Source organism: Sinocyclocheilus rhinocerous, unplaced genomic scaffold (genome assembly GCF_001515625.1).
Source record: "Sinocyclocheilus rhinocerous isolate Xijiao unplaced genomic scaffold, SAMN03320098_v1.1 scaffold1393, whole genome shotgun sequence".
NCBI lineage: Eukaryota > Metazoa > Chordata > Actinopteri > Cypriniformes > Cyprinidae > Sinocyclocheilus > Sinocyclocheilus rhinocerous.
Genome location: NW_015625613.1, coordinates 441,928 through 467,973, shown reverse-complemented (window position 1 = coordinate 467,973; position 26,046 = coordinate 441,928). Strand labels below are relative to the sequence as shown.

The following is a 26,046-nucleotide window of genomic DNA, read 5'->3' as shown; positions in this document are numbered from 1 at the left end:
GTGAGCAGCAGCTCATTTGCATTTAAAGAGACAGGCCCGAAAAACAGCGTGTTTTCTGCTTCCACTCAAAATAGGCATTTTCAAAATGATATAATAAATGATCTGTGGAGTATTTTGAGCTGAACCTTCACAGACACATTCTGGGGACACCAGAGACTTATATTACATATTGTAAAAAGGGGCATAATATGTCTCCTTTAACATAGTTCTTTAATAAAGTCTTCTATGCAGCAGTATAGCTATAGATATCTTGCTCTTTCAGTAGAGATGAACAGATGGCCTCAGCCTCAGATACCTGAATCAAGTCCAGAAAGGCACATTTGTGTTCATTGCATTTGTTGTAAACATGTAAAATGACAGAAAAATGAAACGTAGACTATGAACAAAGTCTTTGATCTGTCATTTAAGTTATTAAAAGGATACAATTACCATTGTTCCCTCACAAGCATGCAAACTTTGCTCGAGGATATCATAATCTAAAAGGGTTCTATCATTACCTCAATCCAGGCCTCATGGCTTAACAATACATAAAACTTCAAAAAGCATGTAGGCCTGGCTAAAGTCATCTAAGGGCCAGCCCAACTCTGCCAAAGACTCAATAGGAAATGAGAGGTATAGTGTGACTGCATTAAATGAAAAAAATTGGCAAAGGTAACGAGGAACAAATCGAAAGGTCGCTACACGGAACGGCGAGGATGAGTGAGAACAAGAAGGAAACGAGCGGAAACAAATCAGAAATGAATTAATGAAAGAGATATGCCTGGTCTTTGAAGCCTTCCTTGTGTTTGTTTTTCTCTCTCCTGACATCACTAACTGCTACAAGCTGTTCATGGGGTCCAACAGTATATTCGAGCTCTCCACTATGCATTCCACTCCTCGTCTCACGCGCCAAATGCCCCAGCGTGAACTGAGATCCGAACCTGACCTCACTCTCTTGTGAAACATCTTAACTTCATTTCGGTGTGGGAAGACTTGTCCCAGAGCACCTGGTCTTTTTGTCAGGTCACTGGGAGGGGAAAACCGGCTGATGCATCCCCTACTTTCAGATTAAAAAAAAAAAGCAGGAAACATATGAGGCCAAACTCTTCTTTTGCACGCAACAGCTCACTCAGATTAGAGTTGTTTTTTAAGACCACGGTGATGTGGCAAGACAAGACCAATGAGAACATTTTAAATGAATGCTTTGTTAATGTCATAATGGCAGTGGAGAGGTGATGAACGTCACCAGAAGTGCACTATAAAAGATATAAGAAACTTTATGAGAAATAAGACTGAGGTAGGGTGAGGTGATGAAAAACTCTTGTTTAAACTCACCCATAAGTTCACCCATAATTTTGTCATTATTTACTTATCATCATTTCATTCCAGTCCTGTATTACTTTCTTTCTGTAGAACACAAGAAGAATGTTCACACTTCTCTTTTCCATACAATAAAAATTAATGTGGATCCAGAAAAGCAAGACTTGTAGGGAATAACTGCTTAAATTTGAATCTGTTCCTCAAAAAAAAAAAAAAAACTAAGAAGACATCAATTATAGCATTGGATTAAATGAAAAGTTTCATGGACTACTTTTATGATGCTTTCCTTGCATTGAAAAGTGAACATCATTTTTGTTGCACAAATGAAAAACATACAGATAGGTGCTGTTATGGTTAGCAAAAACTAAAATTATAAAAATAATTTTTGTTAACTGAGCTGAAATAAATTGCTGAAACAAATTGTGAAAATGTGGCCATGGCAACTAACTGAAATACGTTAAGTTTGAAGTAGTAAAATTACTAAAACCAAGACTGAAATAAAAAATAAATGAATGATAAATAAAAATAAAAAACTAATAAAAATGACAAATGAAACTAATTGACTGAAACTTAAAAAGTACAATGAAAACAGAAAATACACAAATAAAAGCTCATATAAATGAACATAAATTCTAGAGTAGAATATAACTATTAAAGGAGACATATTATGCCCTTTTTTTGTAATATAAGTCTCTGGTGTCCCCAGAATGTGTCTGTGAAGTTTCAGCTCAAAATACTCCACAGATCATTTATTATATAATTTTGAAAATGCCTATTTTGAGTGGAAGCAGAAACACGCTGTTTTTCGGGCCTGTCTCTTTAAATGCAAATTAGCTGAAATCTAGTTCTCAGACGCTTGCAGAAAAAGGTTTACCAAAACAAAGTTACTGGGTTAATCTTTTTCACGTTTCCTGGTTGGTAGATGCACCGGGGACCTGATTATAGCACTTTAAACCTGGAAAAGTCAGATTTTCATGATATGTCACCTTTAAAATAACAATTATACATGCTTGGAACAAAGCAATGGTAAAAAATGTAAAATATTCATTTTAGTTTAACTATGCCTTTAAAGGGATAGTTCACCCAAAAATGAAAATTCTGTCATTCTGTCACCCTGGTGCCATTTTGGAGAGCATCCACTGAACGTAAACAGCGTATTCTATTCTGTGTCAGCTGCGTCACGCGGATACATTGTTTTCGTTCAAATCAAAGCGTAAACAACATAGAAAACATATCCGCGTGACGCAGCTGATACAGAATAGCATACGCTGTTTACGTTCAGTGGATGCTCTCCAAAATGGCACCAGGGTGACGCGGAGGAGATGAATTGTTGAATAAAGTCATTATTTTTGATTTCTTTGCATACAAAAAGTATTCTCGTAGCTTCGTAAAATTACGGTTGAGCCCCTGATGTCACATGGATTATTTTACCGATCTCCTTGCTACGTTTCTGGACCTTGATCATGGTAATTGCATTGCTGTCTATGGGAGGGTCAGAGAGCTCTCAGAATTCATCAAAAATATCTTAATTTGTGTTCCGAAGATGAGAGGTTTAGAATGACATGAGGGTGAGTAATTAATGACAGAATTTTCATTTTTGGGTGAACTAACCCTTTAAATCTCAGTTATTTTATCCATGCAGAAAAAAGGGTGATGTGAGAAAAACCAACAAATAAAAATGAAGTTTGACCACTAATGTGCATGACTAAAAAACAAAGAAATAGTTGTGGTTAAACATCTTTGATTCTAGACTAAAGCTGTTAAATACAGATTGATAACGACAGATACAGCATTGTTTCAGCTTGCCGTCAGTCTTCATTAGATGGGAGCTTGAGTGAGAAGACACTGTGACTTCAATTGAATTGCCTCACCTTTGGTCACAATGCCAATGGTGTAATAATGAATGTCAGAGGCTAAAGAGACATGACATGCAACAGCTGTACTTGACATACCAATGGTAATTAGCTATGCTGTTTTGTAGACATGTGCTATGGTCATTGAGTTTAGTGAGAGGAACCATTCTGCTAGAATGGAACTACTCATGCCAAAAGAGGAAGGGAAAATAAAGTTATCATAGTTCATGACCCCTAATAGGACCTGACTGCTGGGCCTACAGACACTACTGTGCAGAATAGAGACAGTATGCTCAAGGCTTGTACAAATGTTGAATGCATTAAGGTTGATTATATTGGGTTCCAAAAGGAAATCATAAATATTTAAATATCTCTGTGGTTGGATGCCCCAAAGAAAACTCTGTCCTAAGAATCAATCTATGTGGGAGTAAAACCACAGACTGAGAAAAAAGGGCATTGCTGAAACTGGCTTTGCTCAAAAACAAAATGTTGACGCTGTGAAACAAGAATAACTTTAGTCCACTAAACCAGTAATGCGCTATGAGGCTATAGCCAAATTAGTCTTCTGGTATTAATGAAACAAACGCACATGAACACATCCACAATGGTGGAGAACGTACGGGTTGGGGGTTTGATAATGAAAGACCCCCTGTGGTGAAATTCATGTACTTATCTGGTGTTTTTAAAATGTTTGAAGACAAACCATTTGCAAATTCATCAGTCAACACCATTGCAGAGCATTTTTTCCTTAAAACTTAAGACAGTCTCACAAGTTTAATTTGAAACAGCTCATTTCCTGCCATCACAAACGTGCAACCAATCCTGTCAACTTGGAGGGTGGGGCTTTTCATATCATTATCATATCACCGGAGCACGGTTTGTGTAATGTTAGCAACACATTTTTAGCTGTTTGATAACACAGTCAATCCAAAGGCTTATGGTATCAATTACTGTTGTGTTCGACACTGTATAGAGTGATACATAAAAACACATGATCATTCTAATCTTGCCACTTGACACTGTGTAGCATTCACTATTTCAGTTAAAGGTGCAATAGGTGATTGTCTTCAGAAAAAAATTTTGTTATGCTGGTTGAAAGTCTCTTCACATCCCGATAGTAATCATTAAAGGCAGAGTAAGTGATTTCTGGTAGCCAATGTTGATATTTGAAATCACCAAAACAAACACGCCCCTACCCCAAAAGGGTCTTGCCCGTCCGTCCCATGCACTGAAAGCTCTCTCCTCCACATCACGAGTAGACACGCCCTTTATTGCTGATTGGCTACAAGTTTGTTTTGCGATTCGGCCCGAATCAGTTTTCTGTAGTGTTTTTGAAAAATCACATACCCTGCCGCTGTGCAGACAGAGCGAGAATGGCAGACAAACATCAACAACCTGATCTTCCTTCCTGGTATTGTAGTACTTTTACTAACTGTGCTATAAAGTTTTCTCACCGGTGAATGACACATGATGTAGCCCAGCGGTTAATACAGTCCTCGCGCCAGCTCGTTAGAAGTGAGCTATTCTGTGAGCGTAAATGCGTTCAGGGGGCGTGGCTTTGGACGGCGATTGCAGGGAGGGTGGGACGTTCGCTTTCAGTGCTATCAGGCTAAAGTTAGCATTTTCCAAGATCTCCTACTGCACCTTTAATCGAGTTAAAGTGGAGTAGGTAGTTCGAGCTGGTGTGATTAAATGGAGGCGGGGACTGTAAGGATAAAAGAAACTCAGATACTTTGATCTCCTGAGAAACAGACAATACAAACTTACACAGGCATCTTAGAGACACCCCACAGAGTGGTGGTGCAGGAAACGCCTCTCTCACATATGCATCAGTTCCTTTTCATCCCCTTCCCCATCCTCCCTCCACTTGATTCACTCAGAATGGTCAATAGTATAATGTTCTATATGAATGCAAATAAGATTTACAGTCATGTTTGGTTTCATTTGAATAGTCTCAGGGCGAGTGGTACAATGGTCTTAATCTTACAAAAGCAGACTATCCTTTACTCTTAGATTTGTCTATGAGAATTTGATGTATCGTATTGATTTGATATCTTTGAATTGGCTATGTAGATAATTGGCATAATACATATTTACCTGACTGATAATAAATTGTTACATTTGATTTATTCTGACTTACTCTGAAATTATTTTCTCAAGTAGATTAAGTGAAGGCGTATGTTTCCGCAAATCTGCGTCCAGGGTTAAGTGCATACTAGATCTCAGGTTAGATGGAGCATAGGGCACATCAGGTGAGATTATAGATTTCTGACTAACTGCTTGACTTAGTTAAGTTGTACTCAGTTGCGTTAACTATGGGGGCTAGACAAAGGGTTCTAGCAGAAACGCTGGTTATTGTGGACTAATTTGCATATCCACATATTCTAAATGAGGTAAGAGTGTAGAGTCATATTCAAGCTATTTTAAATGAAGAATTTAGTCAATTTAAAATACAATATTATAGTGGAAACTAACTATATTGATTTTATCTATACATACATTTTTTGTGCTGCAGATAAAGAACAGTAATAAAGCTTACCAGAAAATATCTCATTTAGACAGTTTATAATACGACAGCACTGACTGTATTACCCAAAAACCTATTCTCCTTAAGCTATTTTCTGTTAATGTATAAGACTTCCAATTCATTAGCCATTAGCAAAGTGTAGGAAATGCTACAAACTAGTGAGTTCATGATTACTGTAGTGTTTTTGTACAGCTAAAATAACTTGAAGCGGGTGGTGGATATACAGCAATATATGGTACATTTGTGATAAAATACCAAGATAAAGCAAAAACGTAATTTACACCCTTTGCACTTCATTTTTCATTAGCGCTAAAATGCTTCTTCTTATTTGTGTTGGAGAGTGGACAAGAGAAATATATATTACATTTCTCAACACACCTGTTTTATTCCAAACAAAATTGCATTGTAATTATTATTTTTAACCCACAAAGAAAAACTTCACAGAAAGACTCTATTTGATACATAGACCTACAGTTCTGATTGAGCAAATCAATGTTTTAAGGCCACCTGACTTGTGTTTATTGATATTTGGCTACATATGTTAATCACATTCTTATTAGTCATAAAACATCTGAAAGCTGATATATTTACTTCCTTGGAAACAATGAAATAATTCTCTGTGTGCCAAGAAAGCCTCCAACTTAATTCAAATAAAACACAAACATTCTGACAGGCCTCCTCCCTCAGTCAGGCTCCCTGAACATTTTCCTTCCTTCCTGAGGAACGCTTCCTCTCGCTCTCTATTGCGAGTCTTTTTTTAAACCTGTCACATCTGATTAAAGACCAGCACTTAAAGGAAAATAGGAATCAATAATGTTAGCGTTAAAGATGTCAGACATTGCCGCCCCTTCACACCAAAATCAAGACCCAAACAATGAAGTCTTTACTGAGACTCATTTGTCTGCAGTAAGCACAAGCAACGCTCCACTTGTCATCTTGACTTCTTGACATCTTTTGAAACAAACCAAAGAAAGCTTTCCATAAGATGCCATTAACGTTATGAGAGGGGGTCAAAGGCAAACAATGCAAGGGTAAATTGTTTATTAGTGTTGGAAAATTCTTCCGTGCCTGTGTTATTCATCCTTGTGTGTGAATGAACAGTGGGTAATTTAGGAGCTGGGTAACAGAGGTTAGAAAAAGGACCACCGGACTAAAAGAGTGCTTCTATGTTGTGTGTTGGTGACTACATTTAGTTTGAAAGTGACACTTTAAATTCTCGCACATGGAGTAACAAGGTTTTGTGTGTACGTGTGTGGACAGTTGTCCCATTTAGCTTTCACGTGGCAGCTGAAACTGTAGTAGTTCCAATATTAAAAAGCATCTGTCAAAAAAAAAAAAAAATTGTTTGTCATATCTGATTTGCATATTGATATTGAACTGAAGTGCAGTCAAAATCATGGAACTACTTCATAGCTGTGCAGAAAATGTAGACTTTGGAACATCTGTCAACCAATCAATCAAGAATTCTATGATCTTTATGGCATAAAATGTATTAGTAAAGAGAATAAGCGAAAAAAAGAATAACTGTGCTTCTCTATTACATTTCTTAATTTCGTAGAGAAATTATAATTTTTACTAAAATTTTGGTCTTCAAAGTACAAATTACATTTGATTCTGTCAACCATATTGTGCTAATCAGCTAAACTTACTTGAAAGGTGTACTTTTAAAATGCCATCATTCAAAAGTTTGGAGCTGGTATCATTTTTAATGTTTTGAAAGAAGTCTCTTATGCTCACCAAGGCTGCATTTATTAGAGCAAAAACACAGTAAAAACAGTGATATTATGATATATTTCTACAATTCAAAATAACGGTTTTCTATTTTTATCTATTTTCAAATTTAATTTATTTCTGAGGAGCAGATCTGAATTTTTAGCTGAATTTTTCATTTCTCCAGTATTTAATGCCACTCGATCCTTCAGAAATCATTCTAACATGCTGATTTGCTGCTCAATAAACATTTCTTAAGAACAATGTTGAAAACAGTTGTGCTGCTTATTAATATTTTTGTGGAAACCAAGATAGAATTGTTTTCAGGATTCTTTGCTGAATAGACATTTCAAATTAACAGAATTTATTTGAAATAAAAATCTTTTGTAATATAATGTCTTTACTGTTACTTTTGGTCAATTTAATAAATCCTTGCTTAATAAAAGTATTCATTTCTTTCAAAACTAAAAATCTTACAGATCCCAAACATTTAAACATTGGTGTTAGTAGTACATTTAAATGTAGTTTTTTTTGTTTTTTTTTTACTTTCACTTATGTATGTTTTTGGTGACTGTGAGTCTGAACTGAGTAAAGTTTTAACACAGAAACCATAGTTCAGCTGACTCCTGAACTATAGTAATTTAGCACCTTCCTGACCTGTAAGACTTCCTTTTGCAGTTTCTAAAGAGCTACTATTCTTTTGCTTTGAGTCAACAATTTCCTCAGAATACCACATTGTTCTGAAAAACGATGCTAATTTGAAATCCAAGCTGGAAACTCATTTTAAATGCACTACATGAAGCATTATTCCTCTGAACGCCTGATTAAAATGTGAGTTTCAAAACAAGGTGACTAAGGTAAGGAATGTAAGCTGTTAATGAGGCTTCATAGAACAGCACGCTATCTGAACACACAAGGGCTGGGTTTTTGACTTCCTTCCCAAACTCACTGAGAACTGTTTTCCTTCCCTTCTGAGTCTAGTGTTCATGCATACACTAACAGGAAGCAGAGCTCAATTGAAGAACTTGGGACAATTCAAACAAATAAGTGTGAAAATCGGTTTGCATTATTTAGATCAGCACACACAATGATTCAGTTTGCGCAACAACAGAAATGTCAAAACCCTCTATATGTCCTCCAAAAAAATCGACTGAAACAAGTCTGCTAGGAAGTGCCAAAATCAAAGGATGAGATGTTGTTCCTCAAGGCTTTCAGGGGGTTGAAATGTTGCCAACAAAGACACAGGACACTCAAGATGTCACAAAGGGAAGGACACACAAACAAGACTGAATTAAAGAGCAAAGTAATGCAGCAGTTTGGTCAACATAAAACACAATAGACTTAGTTTACTTTCTCTGCACACTCCCCTTTTCTTCTTCACCCTGTCCACAAATGGCAGACCAGAACACTAATCGGTATTGATAACCAATACCACCCAGCTTGAGTGCTTTGTCCTTAAGTTTGCTTGCATGTCAAATTCCATCGATTTAATACCTTCTCCACTTGTGTGACCATTAGTTAGAAAGTCAACAAGCAACATTAGCACAGATGGGAAAGATTATACTGTAAGTGTCAGTTTACATTTGATATAGATTATGAAGCCACAGATAAAAAAACAAAAACAAAAAAAAAAAGACATGCTGATAATGTAAAAAAATAATAATAATAATAATTATATATATATATATATATAAAGTTGTAAATTGAAAAAATAAAAGATTATTGGAGTATGTTTTACAAGAAAATAATATTTAAGTTTTTCTACTTTAAAATTTCACATTTCATTCAATTTGTTATTTGCCATTTCTGTGTAGAAATAAAAAAATATTTTTTTAGACATAGACAAAAAAAGCTATTTCAGTCTTTCTACTTTTTTTAAACATTTAATTCAATGCATTTTGCCTACTGTTCATTTGTAATTATTAGTGAAATATAACAATTTCTGAGAGAAATTGCTATAAATTGTTCTATCCAGGGAGAAGCTGGTCAATTACATGATGCTCGTTTTCCAAATCTATAAATTTTTAAAATACAGTACATTAAAAAATGTAATTTATGTGACTTCTTCAGTATGCTTGTATTTTTTACAAGTATTTTTATCTTTTTTTTTTGGGGAGCATAAATTAATAATGTCTGGGTGACACAACTGTCTTGATATCATGATTAAGAAAAAGCCTCATTAAAAGAAATGAATTCTTGAGAAGAAACCTTATTAAAAAGTTATTTATTATAACCTTATTGTAAGTTACTTATTAAAAAGTCCAGTAAAAAGTCATGTGGCACAACCAACAATCATTTCGCACAACCAGACAGCTACATATACAGGAAAAAATATATAGCTTATCATAAAAGTAGAAAATTATATCATAGAGAACCTTTTTTTGTCAAGTTCAAGAGGTTTAAAGTCAGAAGGTTCTTTCAGGTTGTAAAATGTCATGAGTGCGACTCACCAAAAAATGTAATGATATTTATTAATTATTAATTCATGATATTTGAAAAATTCCTTCAAAGAGTATAGTTTATTATAAAAAATATTAATTTATATTTTAATATTTAAAAACATTGCATGTGTTTTTAAGGTAGTTTTTTTTTTTTTTTTTTTAAGAATTTTCTTTATTGTTGACACGACACTTATGTCATTGATTGACCCATATCACATTATCTCAAATGGTGGTAATACAGGACACATAATTTAGTCAAGTCTCTGAAGATTCACCCACCAAAGCCTATTCCTGTCAGAAGTTAACCCAGTTCAACAGGAAATCCTTATAAGGCTGCTGAATAATCATTACAAGTTCTACAATAAAGCTTCCCTGTCATGCAAAACCATGGACTCATGCTCTCATGGGGTAGCATGCGGTCATATCTACAATAACAAATAAAATGCAGCAAAACCACCTTCATGTCTCTGCAGGTCCATAAGGACCCCACACCCTCCATGTCCCTGTGATTACCTCATACATCAACAGCTAAAGAGAACGCAGCCGAGGCCTCATCAACATCACAGCGCATGGACTGTGTTCCTGCCCGGTAGCCCTCGTTAAAAACTTCCACAACTACTAACAATTACAAAGACAGCATGGAAGATCATTGCACATAAAATGCCCTCTTTGTTCCAATGCCCAGACAGAGGGGGCTCTCAGAGCAGTATGAACAGATGGATTTGATTCTGTAAGGAAACTAGAGGACGTTCAACACCAATCACATGAGTGATGCACCGGAAAAGATCTAAATATGGTCAATGCATATTGCACTGATCTGATGTTAATGCATAAGCATTGCAAGTAAAAAATACTGACTGTGGCCATGCAGTCACAATAATGGAAAATTAAATGCACGAATTCAGTGACATGCTATGCATTCTATCAAGATAATTGGGTTAATGACAAACATTACTGAGCTTGACACAGGGTCTGTGTCGTGAGGGTCTGCAGGGGTCCTCACTATGATATCATTTAGCTTTTAAATTTTTCTTTTGGAAAGTTTCTGCAGACTTTTTTTATTAATACATTTTTAATAATTTAATAATCCACTTTTCTAAGAAATACAAATGTAGCTTTTTTTTTTTTAAATGTAGCTTTTCTTAATTATAAGATCAGGACAGTTGTATCACATATTTAACATATTTATCAACATATGTAACTTTATATTAACCAAAAACATCAAAAATAGGAGTTGCATTTTTAATGCATTTTTTATTATTAATGTTTTTAAGTACACGCAAAATTCTTATTGTACATATTAAAATATATTTTTAAAATATATAGAACAATCAAACTATTTTCAAGGTAAAAGGGCATTTTACAACCTGAACTATCTCAGGGTTATTATAGATAACTAAAACTTAAACCACAGAAACTGAAACAATATAAAAGTTACTTACAAATAAAATTTAAATATTAAAATAAAAAAACATGTTTACTTATTTTATTTGATCTAGTTGACAAGGCAAAATTTCAAAATTTTTGTGTCATATAACTTGAATGAAATGAATGAAAAATGATAAAAATATAAAATACAAATGTATTCAAAATATTAATACTAAAAGGGATACTAAAATAACACTGAATAATCTTCTTACCATGTCACTAATTTTTAAAAGACCTATTAACCTTGACACACAATCATGGTGGTCTCTATGACATGAATTAAATTCAAATTAAATTATAAATGCTAAACAATAAGTTTTTTTTCTCTCTCTCAAGAATTGTGCTCCTTTTATTTATTTTTTTCATTATGTTATCAGGACAGTATCACCCTAACATTATTATTTTTTTTTTTTTACTTTATGCTCCCAGACAATATCGAATTTAATTTAATTCAGAAAATAATGAGAGAAGTCACTGTATGTATGAATCTTATTTTTAATGAATAATTAGTAGATCTGGAAGAATTTTCCCAGTAAGGTTTTAGGCCACTGACCCAAAACTACAAAAGTGAAACATCATACCTCCTACATTATCATATTCACCAACACCAAATTTTACTAGCTTGGTGTTCTGATGAAGCTGGTTGACCAGGGGAAGCCAGCTAGTTAAGAAGCCTGACAGGAAATCCATCATCCAAAACACAACACATGCCTGTGATCAGCCATCTTGGTCTTTTCAACAAAGTAAATACACTCATAACAAGGAACAGCACTTTCCCAGGGCCGAAGGTTACTGCATTACATTGTTTAATGGAGAGCAGCCCAGTTACAGAGCCTCTGATTATCACATCTTCCAGGATGGAAGACATTCACAGCAAAACGCTTCTCTGCGGTCATGGCTTGTGCTCCGTGCTGCCTCAGCTCACAATAAAGTCTAATAGTCATTTCCTGATGGACCTCCTTCAAAGGAATCTTTTAATATGATTGTCATATTTCAGCCTGCAGTTATGTAGGCTAAGTGAGATTAAAATGAAGTACAAAGACAGGCTGGATGATGCAGCACACATAATAAAGAGTCAGTCCGTCTAAACTGGCCTGTGAACGTATAAGCACACATTCAGGATCACTATTGACATACATTGGCTTCTTCTATGCTCCATACAAAGCAGCCAAACCTAAGTATCTTTTCGAGAGGGAAGTCAACAAAAAACAATTAACCTAAATTACAGTCTGGCTGATCCATTCAGCATGCAGCAAGGAAATTACATAGGCTAACCTATATTTTTGTGACGCATTACCTGCATGATGGAGGAGCTGAGCCTGCATTGCTTTCACCTTGGTCTAATTTGTCCGGTCAGGGTGACACTTGCTGACTGTATTTCCATAACATAGATCTTTCTCAATCTACAGCAGCGAGGCTATCACAGACACTCTGTCCTTACGTGACCCTGGATTAGCCTGCATGTCATTTGCCGATAGCGACCACAGTGAATGGCTTGTCAACTAAATGTATACTTGAAATGACCCTATGCAATCAATTTGCACACTGCAGAAAAACAAACTGCTGATTTTACAAAGCCTCAAATCGCATTCTCTCTTCAAATTACATACACTTTGGATTCATGATGCATGCATGAAAAGACTCATCATCTGCCCAGACCAAAATGCTGTATTGCAGATATAATTAATACAGTTTAATGATAGCAAATAATATTATTTATATTTATAGCCTATATATAAAAAGAATCTCGTTAACGATCACAAAACCTCTTAAATATTACTTTTTTTGCATAACACCGGAAGATTTGCATAACACCGCCCAAATGTTCACGCAAAGAAAGTTAAGTCAGCATTTCTCCTGTCTGACCAGCAGAAATCCAACATTAGCAGCTAGTCTGTCAAGGCGAACTACTATGACCTGTGACCTAACCCTGCCATTTTGCAAATGCTTTATTTATGCTTAGAGTTGCTTGCTGCATCCATTTTTCCACCCTTCCCATTGGGCTACAAACTATATGATTATAGTCATTCTGTTTAACATACCACTTCCTCTTGCAGTGTTTTTCTAAAGGGCAGGCAGAGAGTTTCTCCTATTTTAACCTAATATTTAAGGCAACAAAAGTGGAAGGTGCCACTGGCAGAGTGCCCAATAACAGGTCAATACTTTCAGACTCTGTGGCTTCAGTCCTTTTCCTCTCAGGCACTAAAGTAAGCCCTCAACCCCCTTGCTTAAACACACCCATCCTTTCATTTGTTCTACACCAGATACATTTACACAAACACTTTTTACAACCATTCCATTCTGGTTCATCAGTTAGTGTTTCTTACACGAGACATTGGAATCTGAATCTTCACTGAACATAGAAGTTAAATCCCAAAATAAATACTATACACTATATGCAGTATAACAAAGGTAACAAATTTATGTTTTAAAAACATTGTAGGAAATGTTTCTAAAACGTTGAATTGTCCACTTACTTTTCATGATTAGAGCTTTGTTTAAAGGTTACAAAAAACATTATTTAGAACGTTTATCATGTGCAAATAACATCATAAGGACGTTGCAAGAATGTTGTTCTCAAAATGTTTTCTATCATCATTATGAGAACATTCATCAAGTAACATCATAAGGACATTCAGAGAATGTTGATCTCAGAACGTTTTCTCTCAATGTTATGAGAATGTATATCAAATCTGAATAAAGTTATATGAATGCTCCACAAACATTACTTTAAGAATGTTTTGTCCTTACATTTACATATATTTAAAAAAAAAGATCAGTGCAAGTTGAGAGAATGTTCTCTGTTAGCTGGGATGTACCCTTCTGTCAAATGCATGAATTTTAAAATGTAATTTTCTCATCCAAAATAAAAGTCTAATGAGTGCAATAAGTGTACAACATTTCAAACTTTTTTTTTTTGGTTAATTATTTTGCATCATTTGGGTAATTGATTTTTGGCTTTTCTTTTTGGAATTTTCAGAGTGAACTACTCACTATTTATACTATAAGATGGTATAGAACACTGCATAAGTAGCCTACAGTACACACATTGGGATGCACCTAGTAAGTTTTTGTTAATATTTATTTCTCAATAATAAGCTACCAATGGTTTTAAACTTTATACGGACACCTATTGGACTGGATGCATTATATTTGTTTGTTTGTTTGCTAACTGCTGCCACTTCACTAGGCTGTTTGTTTATTTAGTTCGGACATTTTATTTAGAAATTAATATGACAGTTACACCTATATATAAAATATAAGCCAAAAAAAGCCAAATATGACTGAATGCATCTTTAAAGTTATAAAAAGTCATATTGCTATTAACTAAAAGTCTAATGTGATGTTCATTAAAAAAAAACTTAGATCATACATCAAACTCACATAAATAAATAATTAAAACTTTGCATTAATTTACATTTAAGTACAGGCTATGTTACCTTCATAAGTATATTAAAAGAAAAGAAATGCCAATTAAAGTATTAACGATAATATAGGCTGACACACGCTCTGCTGTCTTGGGCAGCTTTAGATTTAAAAAAAAAAATATTTCTAAAATTAGATAAAGAGCTTATTATTGTTAGTTAAATAACAGTTAATTTTAAGTTTAACAGCTAACGGAGCATTTACCCATATCGCAGACATCCCAGCTCGCTAGGTAAACTTCACCGCAAACTCGCATGTTAACTTTAAGGTAAATCCAATTCAAGATGACACGTTATCATCCTGGAAAAGATTAAGTACCCACCAATGCAGGCGCCCAACAGAAGCCCCACGAGAGGTAGAAGTCCATGGAAAAACGTGCTATTCCCAAAGATGTGTCTTACTTCCTCTGCCATGGTTTCACACTGCAGTAGTGAGTTCCTACTCGATGAACAAACTCGGTGTCTGATCCACAGCAGCCGAACCGCGCGTGGGCGGTACCTTCAGTCCAGCAACGGTTTCCGACTAAAAATAAACCCGTCAACAAAGCGGAGCAATGGAAGCATTGCAATGCAGTTAGCATTTACTTTCTTTCGGACACAAACGATTGATGAAATTATGATAGCAACAGCAAAATAAATGGAGAAAACAAGGCTGCACAAGGTCAAAAAGCGAAAGAGTGTCCCGGGATGTCTTTAGGTTTTTTTTTTGAAGCTCCTTTAATCGATATAGCCTATGTTCAATCGTCTAATATAGGCTGTGCATCTGTGTTGTCAGCGCTACTATTACAGATTCTTTAACTGCATTTGCTCGCGCTGGAATAGCCTACATTTGCTAAAATGTTCATTGTAACATTACAAAAGTAGATATATCAAATGGCTTGGCTCAATGGGGTGCTGGGAGATGTCGCCCGGTTCACTCAGATTAAAGAGTGAGCCATGCTGGGCACGCTTTCCATGATCCTTGTGTTTTATTTATGTGTTTCAAGAGTGATAAATCCCCAGCTGAGTGGTGCCATTTACACCAATCAATCATTTTTATTGGCCCTCTTCTGAATGTAACTCTTCTCTCACTAAAATGCAAAGACTTCTGGATCTTGATGATGCACAGACAGACAAATATTTTCGTGGAGGTGGAGTTTGAAGTGGAAACATATCAAATTCTAAGACATTTCTAACTATTAGGCCATTTTAACATTTGTCTTTCTTTTTAACTTTGTAATAAAGATCTGCTGATCATTATACAATGTAGCATGATAGTTTGTTCTTAATTGTAGTTATTATAAAATGTTACAGTGGAAATCTAGCAAGAGTTTTATACTGGGGGCCCCTGAGCTGACTGAGAATCTAAGTGGGGGACCCTGGGTCTGTAAACAGAGAAAAACCCTTGACTTAGAGGATTCTCAGTATAAATACTGGCCAGATCAACCCTTAATAAACAGAATTTCGATGTCCGTAGGAAAGTAATATGCAACACTGTGCTGTATATTACTGAAAATGAATGAAAATTCAATTTAAGAACATGTATCAAATATATTTTGTGACATCGAGTGTCAAAAAGAAAAACTTTCAGCTCTCTTATCACCTGACAATTCTGTCATCATCTGTAGAACACAAAAGTAGATATTGTTTGGAATGACAGTTGTACGGAAAACAATATTAAATATTATTGTATTGAAAAAGTTTTGCAATAAAAGTGTATGGTGCCATGCTGCATACCATCTACTTTAGTGTTTAGCAGAAGAAATAGCTAAGTCAGAGGTTTAGAACAACATGTTGAGTAAACGATCACATAAATCTATTTTGGGTAACCATTTACTATGATCTGTTTACAGTTAATAACAGACTTCTATACTGTAATTAGACTCACTAAAATATTATTACAGCGTATTTCTACATTCAAGCAGCCAAACTTTTTTCCTTTTTCCGTAAAAAGCATGACACAGCCCTCTGTTGGTCAAAACTGTGAACTTGACTAAATAAAAGCATCTTAAACTTTAAGTTAATTATAGTCATTATAATAGTGATAATGTAATTTAATTAGTTTGCGTGTGAATGAAAAGTTTTATAACGCATTGGACAATGCAATAACACTGTTCCACAAAATATTTGAAATATATATCAATTCATTGTAAAACTTATAAGCACCATAACTCAGTTCAAGTAAATAATTGATTGGAATTCACACATTTTGCAAAAACTGTTCTAAATAAAATTTCCATTTATTAGGATAATAAATAACAGCTGATCTCTACAAATATAAAACACACTGATTGCAACTTTGTATACACTGGAATATCACAACATGTGATATGATTTCATTGTTGCATTAACACACATGTAATTGCACTAAAAAATAAACCAACAATATGAAAATATATACATATATACAAATACTTCCAAAGCAATTTCTTTGCAGGCTTCACCTCTATATGGGGGGGGACTTTTATCTGCTCTATCGTTATAAACATCAACCATATCAATTCAGTGAGGCCTTCATTGGTTATTCCAATACCAATACTGATTGCAAATTCATGTCAAGGTGCATTCTTGATTCAGTCATACTCATTGAGTGATTCACTGCTGGCTACAGAATACCAATGTCACGAACACATAGTAGTTTTTCTAGTCTTCACGAAGGTAGGCCTCTGGAATATCTTCCAGATCATTAATATCAATGCTGGAGACATACTCAGCCATTCTCTGGATTTCTTCTGCTTTCGTTTCGGCCAGTTTTTTCTCTGCTCCTTTTGAGATCTTTCTAAGCTCTTCCACCTTGCACTGTGCCACCTGCAGATTAGTCTTTGTTGCTGTGCATGCATGCTCTGCTCCTGTAAAATATTAAGGTTGAATCAATTCACAGACCAGACCAAAGTCATATGTACAATAAATTATTTTTTTTAGTCTGAATAGTAGATACAATCTAATTATTAACTTATAAACATACCTGAATTGTAGGCTGCTTCTGCTGACAACTCACAGATGTTGATGGCATTCATCCAGTTTGAATCAAAACGTTTGGATTCTTCCAATCTATCACTAACCTGAAAAAAGCAAAAAACCCAGTGAATGCTCTAAAATCAAGTGTTCTCTTGAATTAAATATAACTAGGCTACCTTGATATCCACAAGATCTGCCTTAATTAAGATCTATACTGTTGCAAAATGTAAACAACACTTAGATAAACTAAAGCAGACCCTGTTCTACAAAAAGTAAATAAACATTTAATGGAACAGCATTTACCTCCACTCGCTGGCCAATGATCACCTGCCAAATGCTGTCCTCTTCAGCAGGGGTCAGTTTTCCTATTGAGGTTATGTATCGCTTCTGAAGGGCAATGAGTGTATGTAGAGCCTAAGAAAAATAAATACGGTAAAATTACTTTATTTATTTATATTCAATATATATATATTGTATTAGAAACATAACACCTTTGTCAGCAATCAAGTGATCTACTAATTGCGAAGCTAATTTTACTAAGTGAACTATAGGTTTAAGATGCAGTGTTTACAAGTCTTACCTTGGCATATTGAGTGAGGGCATCCACAAGAGCCAGTGTGGTCTGAGAGAGGTAAGTGTTGGCACTGTCTGTGACCAAACATGAGGCCCGACGAATCAGGGATTCATGTGAAAGATTTCCAACCTGCTGAAGAAAAAAGGGATGCATTTTATTACACTTGTCATCAGGGAGCAAAACATGATCATGTTGAACTACATGGTTAGCCGTCTCTGTATTTTGCAAGAAATATTTCTGATTTGTTATTTTGTTGCTTTAATGTGGCTGACTGCATTAAAGCAGCATTCAATAAACAAAAATAAATAAATTTGCAAAAATGCGACAGTAACTGAATCGACGAATCAGAAATGCACGTTCTCTATACGGGCGTTTTACAAGTTTGTCATTTGTTCACTGTCTATAGCTTATATGTAACATGTAAACGTTTATGCATTAGGTTACCTGTGTGAAAGGAACCGCACAGAGGCTGCTGCCGAGACTGAACGCGACTCTATTGGATCGGCCAACCTCCGGCAGGCGCAGGAGACGCTGATGAACGGGGCTTCTGCAGAAAACGTTAGCCTTGTCCCTGTAATATAAGACAATAAATTAGAATGAGCACAGAGCTTAGTTGAAAATAACTTCCTAACACCCACTTCTACCACGACTTTTTGCAAAATATGAACGCAATCTTACTTGAGAGGCTGAACGCATGCAGCACTCAGTCGCAGGACTGCCATGTTTCTCCTGGCGACCAGAAAGTCGGTCCGGCCTTTAAGAAGACTCCCACTAGCACACAAACCGCAGTTACTAAAAGCCTGCATATTGCCTTACAGTCTTTTACTACTACTAACTTAGGTTTATCCCTTTAGCCTGTATTTGTCTTTAAGCAGCTCTTCAATGTTTTAAGTTGACAGCACTGCCCACCGGTATTTATATACTGCTATAGGACTCTGCCCTCCATGCAGTCTATTGATCCGTTTATTCAGACCTTTAATCTTGATTTTAGCGGTTTAAGTTCAAGGAAAGATTGGTTTGACGCACATTTACACAGTCAGCACAAAGGCTGTGGTAAACACTATTGAGCTCTTAGTGATTGAGCTGCAGCACAAGGTGACACCAGCTATCACAAAACATGTATTAAGAACATAACAGGCACAGGAATTGATGAGCATGGCATGTACGTCTTAAAGGGGTGTGGCAGAAAAACAAGTCAACATGATAAGAAACAGACTTAGTGGACAAAAATGTATCTATCAAGGCAACATAAGGAGCCTACTGTGTGTTTACATTGAGTTACATACAGTAGTCTGATACCTAAAGAAAGCCTAAGATAGACCAATTCAGTCGACCTCAACTAATAACTTATCTTTCAGCTTTGATGTGTCAAAGTGAATTGGTCTAAATACTTTCTCAAGTCTTCATTATCAGCATGCTGAGTGACAGTTATTCAGGACTATTTGTACTGCTCTTGTTGTCATGCCTCAAGGGCTATAAGGAAACTTTTGCAGCAAAGGAAACCTAAATAAAATTAACAAAAATCTAAAATAAAATTAACACATACACTCCTGTTCAAAAATTTAGAAGAAAAGGTAGGAAAGAAGTCTCACCAAGGCTGCATTTATTTGATAAAAATAGAGTAAATAATGATTTGGTGCTCACAAAACATTTCTTATTATTATAAATATTGAAAACAGTGCTGCTTAATATTTTTGTGGTATAACGGTGATGCTTTTTTTTTGATGAACAGAAAGTTTGATAAACAGAAAGATATAATTGTCCTTACTGTCACTTTTGATCCATTTAATACATCAAATCAAAGTTTTAATTAATTTTATTATTTATTTCATTTGTTATTTTTATTTCATTTATGCTTCATTATATAGAGGAAAAACTGAGGGATATGCAGGGAAATATTCTGTTCTTTAGATGCTGAACATTTTGGAATATTTTCCTTTGGCCAGTATTGTTGCTATATATATACTGTATATATATTTGTAGCATATTGACAGTTCAGTTTTCAAGCTATCTGTTTGGTAAATGTTTAACAGTGCACAAAACCTATTCCATTAAACCATTTGCTTCCAAAACACATTTAAAACCATTTTAAAGAGTATTCATATCGGAAAAGTACACATAAAAAAGAAGACCCTTAAGTTATGAAACCTCTCAGGCGAGTTCAGAAAGTACTTATCTTAGGCAGTAGTATAAGAATGTACAGGTAAACAAGGACTTTATAGAGCTCAGGGTCCAAATCACAAGAATACACAGAAATCACAACAAAGGCTGTTTGGAAGTCATGATTGCATCATGTCACAGTGGCTTGCAAGGCCACATAACATTATAGACCCGTAGCAAACATGTTGGCATTTTCGCAACTTTAATTTGCATGATGTTGTAGGTGGTTTATTTTTAAATAATTGCTAATAGTTTAAACTTTATCTTCATTACTCATTTAGGCTATTTGTTTATACATACTGCAATACGTGTTTGAATTGCACTCTGATTCAGATACAGGGAGTGTTTCTTTGTAATGTTATAATCTAACCTGAAGGTTGCTATGAACATGCCAATGAAACAGTGTGTACACTATTTTGTGAGTAATATGTGTTTATCCTAAAAAGGAAATGAATTACATTACATAAACTGTATTGATTTGATAATGTTGCTAAAACACAATGCTGTTCATGTACTGTATTTAAATTATGGCGTATGATCATATGTACTTTTATTTCAATTCAATTCATTTATTTCCATAGGCTGTGATACTTGTAATCACTGATATTATTATTTTCCTAAAAGGCCTTAAACGGAGAGTGAACCTTTAGATGGAGAGTGAAAGTAACTTTATAGAAGTTACACATGAAAAACATTTGGAAGACAAAACAATTGAGGAATTACAAATCCAACATGTAAATCTGAATAATTGTTTATTAGTATATATTTAAAAAATGTTTTTGGCTATGTTAGATTGACATGTTACTGATGTGCACCTGAAGGCTGCAAAAGACCATTTAACATGTTTGCTATGTGTGCTAAGTGCTTTCCTTTATTTTATTTATACAGAAATAATTGAATTTCATTAAATACATTGATAATATTTTAATCCAAGGTTAATCATATAAACTAAATACAGGGGCTCAGAATGTAATGTAATGCATGAGATAATTCTTATGATCGAAGAAATGTTGTTTAACAATCATGTGATTGAATATTAAGCAAGTAATGTAAACAAAGGCGTCTCTTTTCCATTAATGATGCATAATCCGGCCAACAGAGGTCGCTATTAAACAATATACTGAATGTGAGAGGCACCTTGCAAAAATCTTACTGGCCAGTCTCAAACGTCTTTTTTTTTACATTAAATATTATGGAGTACTTGATAACCACTCTTAATGCATTTACTTCATCAAAACTGTTATGTGTTAAGAATATGTGTTGTTTTAATCAAATAACTTATACATTTGTATATAAATTTAGGCCTGTTAAAATCACATGGGCAATCTTAAAACATTAACAACCATGTAGTTTGACTGAATTATTGTTAAAAACTTTACTAAAAGATAGTCATGATTGTTTAATTGTGTCAGATGAGATGGTGTTGTTTTTGCATCTGATATAATAAACCATAGCTGCGTAGAATTTCTCATCTCTAAATCCATAGACGAGAGGACTTACTGCTATAGAAGTGATACTAAATGCAAGGAAATTTATAAATCGGACAGTCAGGTATGTTTGAATATCATACTGCATAACTACAGCCTCAATGTAAGGACACATGACCTCAGCCGTACACAAAAACAGCTGAAGGATATGAAGAGAAATAGTGCGCTGCCCTTTTGATGCTGACTTCTTATTGTCACCAGACGCTGCACGTGCAGCAAGGTATATCATTACATAACAAAAGATTTCAATTATCAAGATAAACACAAGCCCCACAACATACAAAAGACCCCTAGCAAAGTGACGAATCTTTTCGGGAATCATAATCTCATAGTGGCAGTGTGTCAGTTGAGACAAGTATTCACGAGAGGCAGTGCTAATGAGGATAAACATATCAACAAAGGGGCTTATGGAGCTCAGGATCCAAATCATTAAAATCACTATTAGGGCTCTTCTAGAGGTGGAGATCATCTGATGTCTTAGTGGCATGCAAATGGCCACATAACGCTCCACACACATGGCTGTAATAGTCAGTGGTGCACATGCTGTGACCGCTTCCATTAACATGCAGATGGGGATACAGAAGTGCAAAGGTAGTAAAACAAAGTTGTATGATAAGAGCACCACAAAATCTGTCAGAAAAAGAAACATTAGGTCTACCAGGAGAGAATGACCAAACAATATATAACGTGTCTCTGTTCTGAAAGTCTCTTTCTTGGAGAATATTAAGAGCATGAGGAAGATGAGGTAGATGAAGGGCCACACAAAGATCTGGGTCAGCACCAGTGAAATGTTCCTCCAGACGGGGTCAACTTGGATCAGTTGCATCTGCTCATTGCCACTGGCATTCATACTGGCCATTGTGTGCACATCTGAGAGAAAATTAGATAACAAAAACACACATGTGAGACATAAATAATGAGTAATCCTTGAGAAATACATAATCAGTATTTATAATACACACTATCAATAAGCTTCAAATATTTCTGCAGCCAAACAATTTCAGTTGACATAATTCCATTCTTGCATTTATGCATATACAAATAAAGAGAAAAAAATGTGAGTGATTGGAAATTTGGTAAAATTGGTAAGTTTCATTTACCATTATGAATGCAACTGTTATGCCCCAAGTTATATAGAGATTGCATTGTGACATATAATCTCAATATTTACATATAGCATACATTATCAATAAGCTTCAAATATTTATTTAGCCATAAAAATATATAATGTCAGTTTACATAATTGAAGGTCATGAAATCAGTTACAAATTGCTACATAATCTTGCTGTAATACTTACTGACAATAAGATTCTATTCTTTAGCCATGGTCATATATTAAGTGTAAGAAATGACAATGTGCACTGTGAACAAACATTTATATAGAGTTTAACAGAGCGAAACTCCTGTGGATGACATCAGCTTAGCTGATGGCATCTAGAGCTAAATTTAGATTTGGTTGTGTTTGGGGATAGACATGGAGCACTGAGACACAATCATGCATTCACATTTCTTTTATTTGCCATATACCATAAAAAGTCCAAATCTAGATTAGTACACAAACTAAATGAAGAGAACGAGCAAAAAACTGAAATGGTGTTAAGCCATTTTCTAATCCTCAGTGGATTCTTTTTCTCTTCCATGTGACATTAAAGTTACATTTTGACCATTTTTAACCTTGAAGACAAAACACACACACACACACACACACACACACACATATATTATCCTCCCGGAGCTGCTTCCATGTACAACTGTTGGCGCAAGCTAGATTAAAGTGATTAAAGTTTTGAATATGGATATTTTTCTTACAAAAACGCATCGATTCGATACAGGAGGCCTTTGTTCACCCCCGGAGCCGTGTGAGACCCTTTTTTATTATTAATGGATGTGCTTTATTTCACTTCTTTTGGACTAATGCACTTCAACACACGCTGACTGCCATTAAACAGCTTGGAAGATCAAAGACAATTTTTTTATATAACTCCGATTGGATTCGTCTGAAAGAAGAAAGTCATATACACCTAGGATGCCTTGAGGGTGAGTAATTCATGGGCTAATTTTCATTTTTGGGTGAACTAACCCTTTAACAAGCTCATTGGGCTTTATTCTTCACCGACTTCTTCAACCATGTCACGTACAGACCAGGGCATAAGAACCTCAAAGCGGATGCTCTCTCCCGAGTTCAGAGAACTCAGACAATAAGAGATGGCACCTCCTGAACCCATTCACCCTCCAGCCATCATTGTGAGTCCCATTGAGTGGGCCATCGAGGACCAGATAATTGAAGCCACCCGCTCTGAGCCAGGTCCACCAGTAAGTCCTGAGGGATGGATCTTCGTACCATCAACTCTATGCATGTCCCTCATGGACTCAGTTCATATATCTCCAGGCTCTGGACACCAAGGCAGCCAGCAAACCCTCTTGCTCCTCTGCAATCGGTATTGGTGGCCCAACATGACCCAGGATGTCATCCAATACGTGAAGGGATGATCAGTCTGTGCCGTGTCTAAGACCCCACGACACCTACCTGAGAGTAAACTGGTCCCACTGCCCATTCCTAGGCGACAATGGTCCCACATTGGAGTCGATTCATAACCGATCTGCCACTCTCCGAGAACCACACATGTATTCTGGTCATTGTACACAGATTCTCCCAGGCCTGCAAAGCACTTCCCCTAAAGGGTTTACCCACCGAATTGGAAACTGCAGAATTACTATTCCATCAAGTTTTCCACCATTTCAGTCTACATGAAGACATTGTGTTGGACAGGGGTCTACAATTTATCTCCCAGGTGTGGAATTCGTTCTTCAAGCTACTAGGAGTTTCTGTCAGCCTATCTTCAGGTTATCACCCTCAGACCAATGGCCAGACTGAGCGGAAAATCTGAGCCTGATCTCATGATGAAAACGTACCTGTGGTGACTTTTTTTGCAAAATGCGAAATACATAATGACATATTCGATGTGAAATCTCCACTAAGTGGCGCTAAAAGAGTGTTCGTTTTTTCCCCCTTGGAACAGATGAATGTACATATAATACATTTTATGTGACGTTTATGGTTTTGTATGTGTCAATGCAGTTCTGACTTGAAATGTCCGTTCAGTGGCGCTCCGTGACATTTTAAAATAACGTACCATCTGCAATACACCTAAACCTACCCGATAGTATAAACAAAAACAAATGTGGCATAAAAACACAATTGCAAGCATGCCATTTTAGCTTGTTTTTTGATCTCTCAGCTCTTTCTGTCACAGATCGGCCAGGCTCAGCCACCTCCCAATCACAGCGAACACCATCACCTGAGTACTGATCACACGCACCTGTCACAAATCTTGATGCAATCATCATCAGCTCCCCTTCAAAAGCACACACCTCACTTCACTCCAGTGTCCGGTCTCGTTTCAACGAAGTGGACTCTCTCTCTCTCTCTCTCTCCCGCTGTCTGGCGTCATCTGACGAGGAAAAGCGCTGTGATTCCTCTCTCTGTCTGACTTTGCTCTAGATCCCAGAGGCTCTCGGTTTCCTCTTCGTTCTCTCCTGTAAGAAACTCCAAGAGCAGATAGAGAAAAATGGAGGCCATTAAGAAGAAGATGCAGATGCTGAAGCTGGATAAGGAGAACGCCATCGACCGAGCGGAGCAGGCCGAGTCTGATAAGAAGGCAGCAGAAGACAAGTACAAACAGGTGAGACTGGGATCTGAGACTGATGAGTTCAGTGAGACGATCCTTACAGAAAGTGCTTGTGATGCCATTGTACAGTGATGCTATCAGATGGTTTTACTTTCATATATACTGTATGCTGTTTAAAAGTTTGGATACTTTACTGAAATGATATTTTTCATGATTTTTAAAATCTTTTACTCTAAAGCCTTCTATTTAACTGCTTAAAATGAGTTTTGAACACTAAAAAAAGACTTTATCAAATATTATTTGATCACATTTTACAAGTAATTACTATTTCAGTCTACTTCAAAATTTCACATTTAATTCAGTGTTACTTGCTGTTTCTTTGAATTGTTTGTGAAGTTTACTAGCAATTTCTGAGTGAAAATAGTTTCAAAGTAAATCATACATGTTTTTTCAGGATTTTTCTGCAAAATAGTTTTTTTCTGTTATTTTTTAATTATTTAATAATAAACTAAATAAAATAAATAAATCGCCATCTATCTATCTATCTATCCATCCATCCATCCATCCATCCATCCA

General features: G+C 35.7%; 3 protein-coding genes across 4 annotated transcripts in view; all 3 read right to left on the bottom strand.

Annotated features, from left to right (window-relative positions):
• The window catches only part of LOC107758600 (nectin-3-like protein), a 38,564-nt gene extending 23,466 nt beyond the window's left edge, over positions 1–15,098 (bottom strand). Inside the window, exon 1 of the mRNA XM_016576372.1 lies at positions 15,007–15,098. Within this exon, the coding sequence (XP_016431858.1) occupies positions 15,007–15,097 (91 nt within the window). The 5' untranslated portion in view covers position 15,098. The remainder of the gene's footprint in view (positions 1–15,006) is intronic.
• A 2,021-nt stretch (positions 15,099–17,119) lies between these two features.
• LOC107758583 (diablo homolog, mitochondrial-like) lies at positions 17,120–19,098 on the bottom strand. 2 transcript variants are annotated; one of them, XM_016576356.1, is made up of 6 exons: positions 18,873–19,098; positions 18,639–18,765; positions 18,201–18,326; positions 17,924–18,034; positions 17,628–17,724; positions 17,120–17,511 (listed from the first exon to the last, which is right to left on the bottom strand). In XM_016576356.1, exons 1-6 carry the CDS (start codon positions 18,998–19,000, stop codon positions 17,306–17,308), a joined length of 795 nt encoding a protein of 264 aa, XP_016431842.1. In that variant the 5' UTR covers positions 19,001–19,098; the 3' UTR covers positions 17,120–17,305. The 2 variants fall into 2 exon arrangements, with proteins under 2 accessions (XP_016431842.1, XP_016431848.1); XM_016576362.1 differs by having other exon boundaries at positions 18,201–18,323.
• Positions 19,099–21,743: 2,645 nt separating this feature from the next.
• Positions 21,744–22,700, bottom strand: LOC107758805 (adenosine receptor A1-like). The gene has a single exon (XM_016576626.1). The coding sequence runs from the start codon at positions 22,698–22,700 to the stop codon at positions 21,744–21,746; it is 957 nt and encodes a 318-aa protein (XP_016432112.1).
• Positions 22,701–26,046: the final 3,346 nt, after the last annotated feature.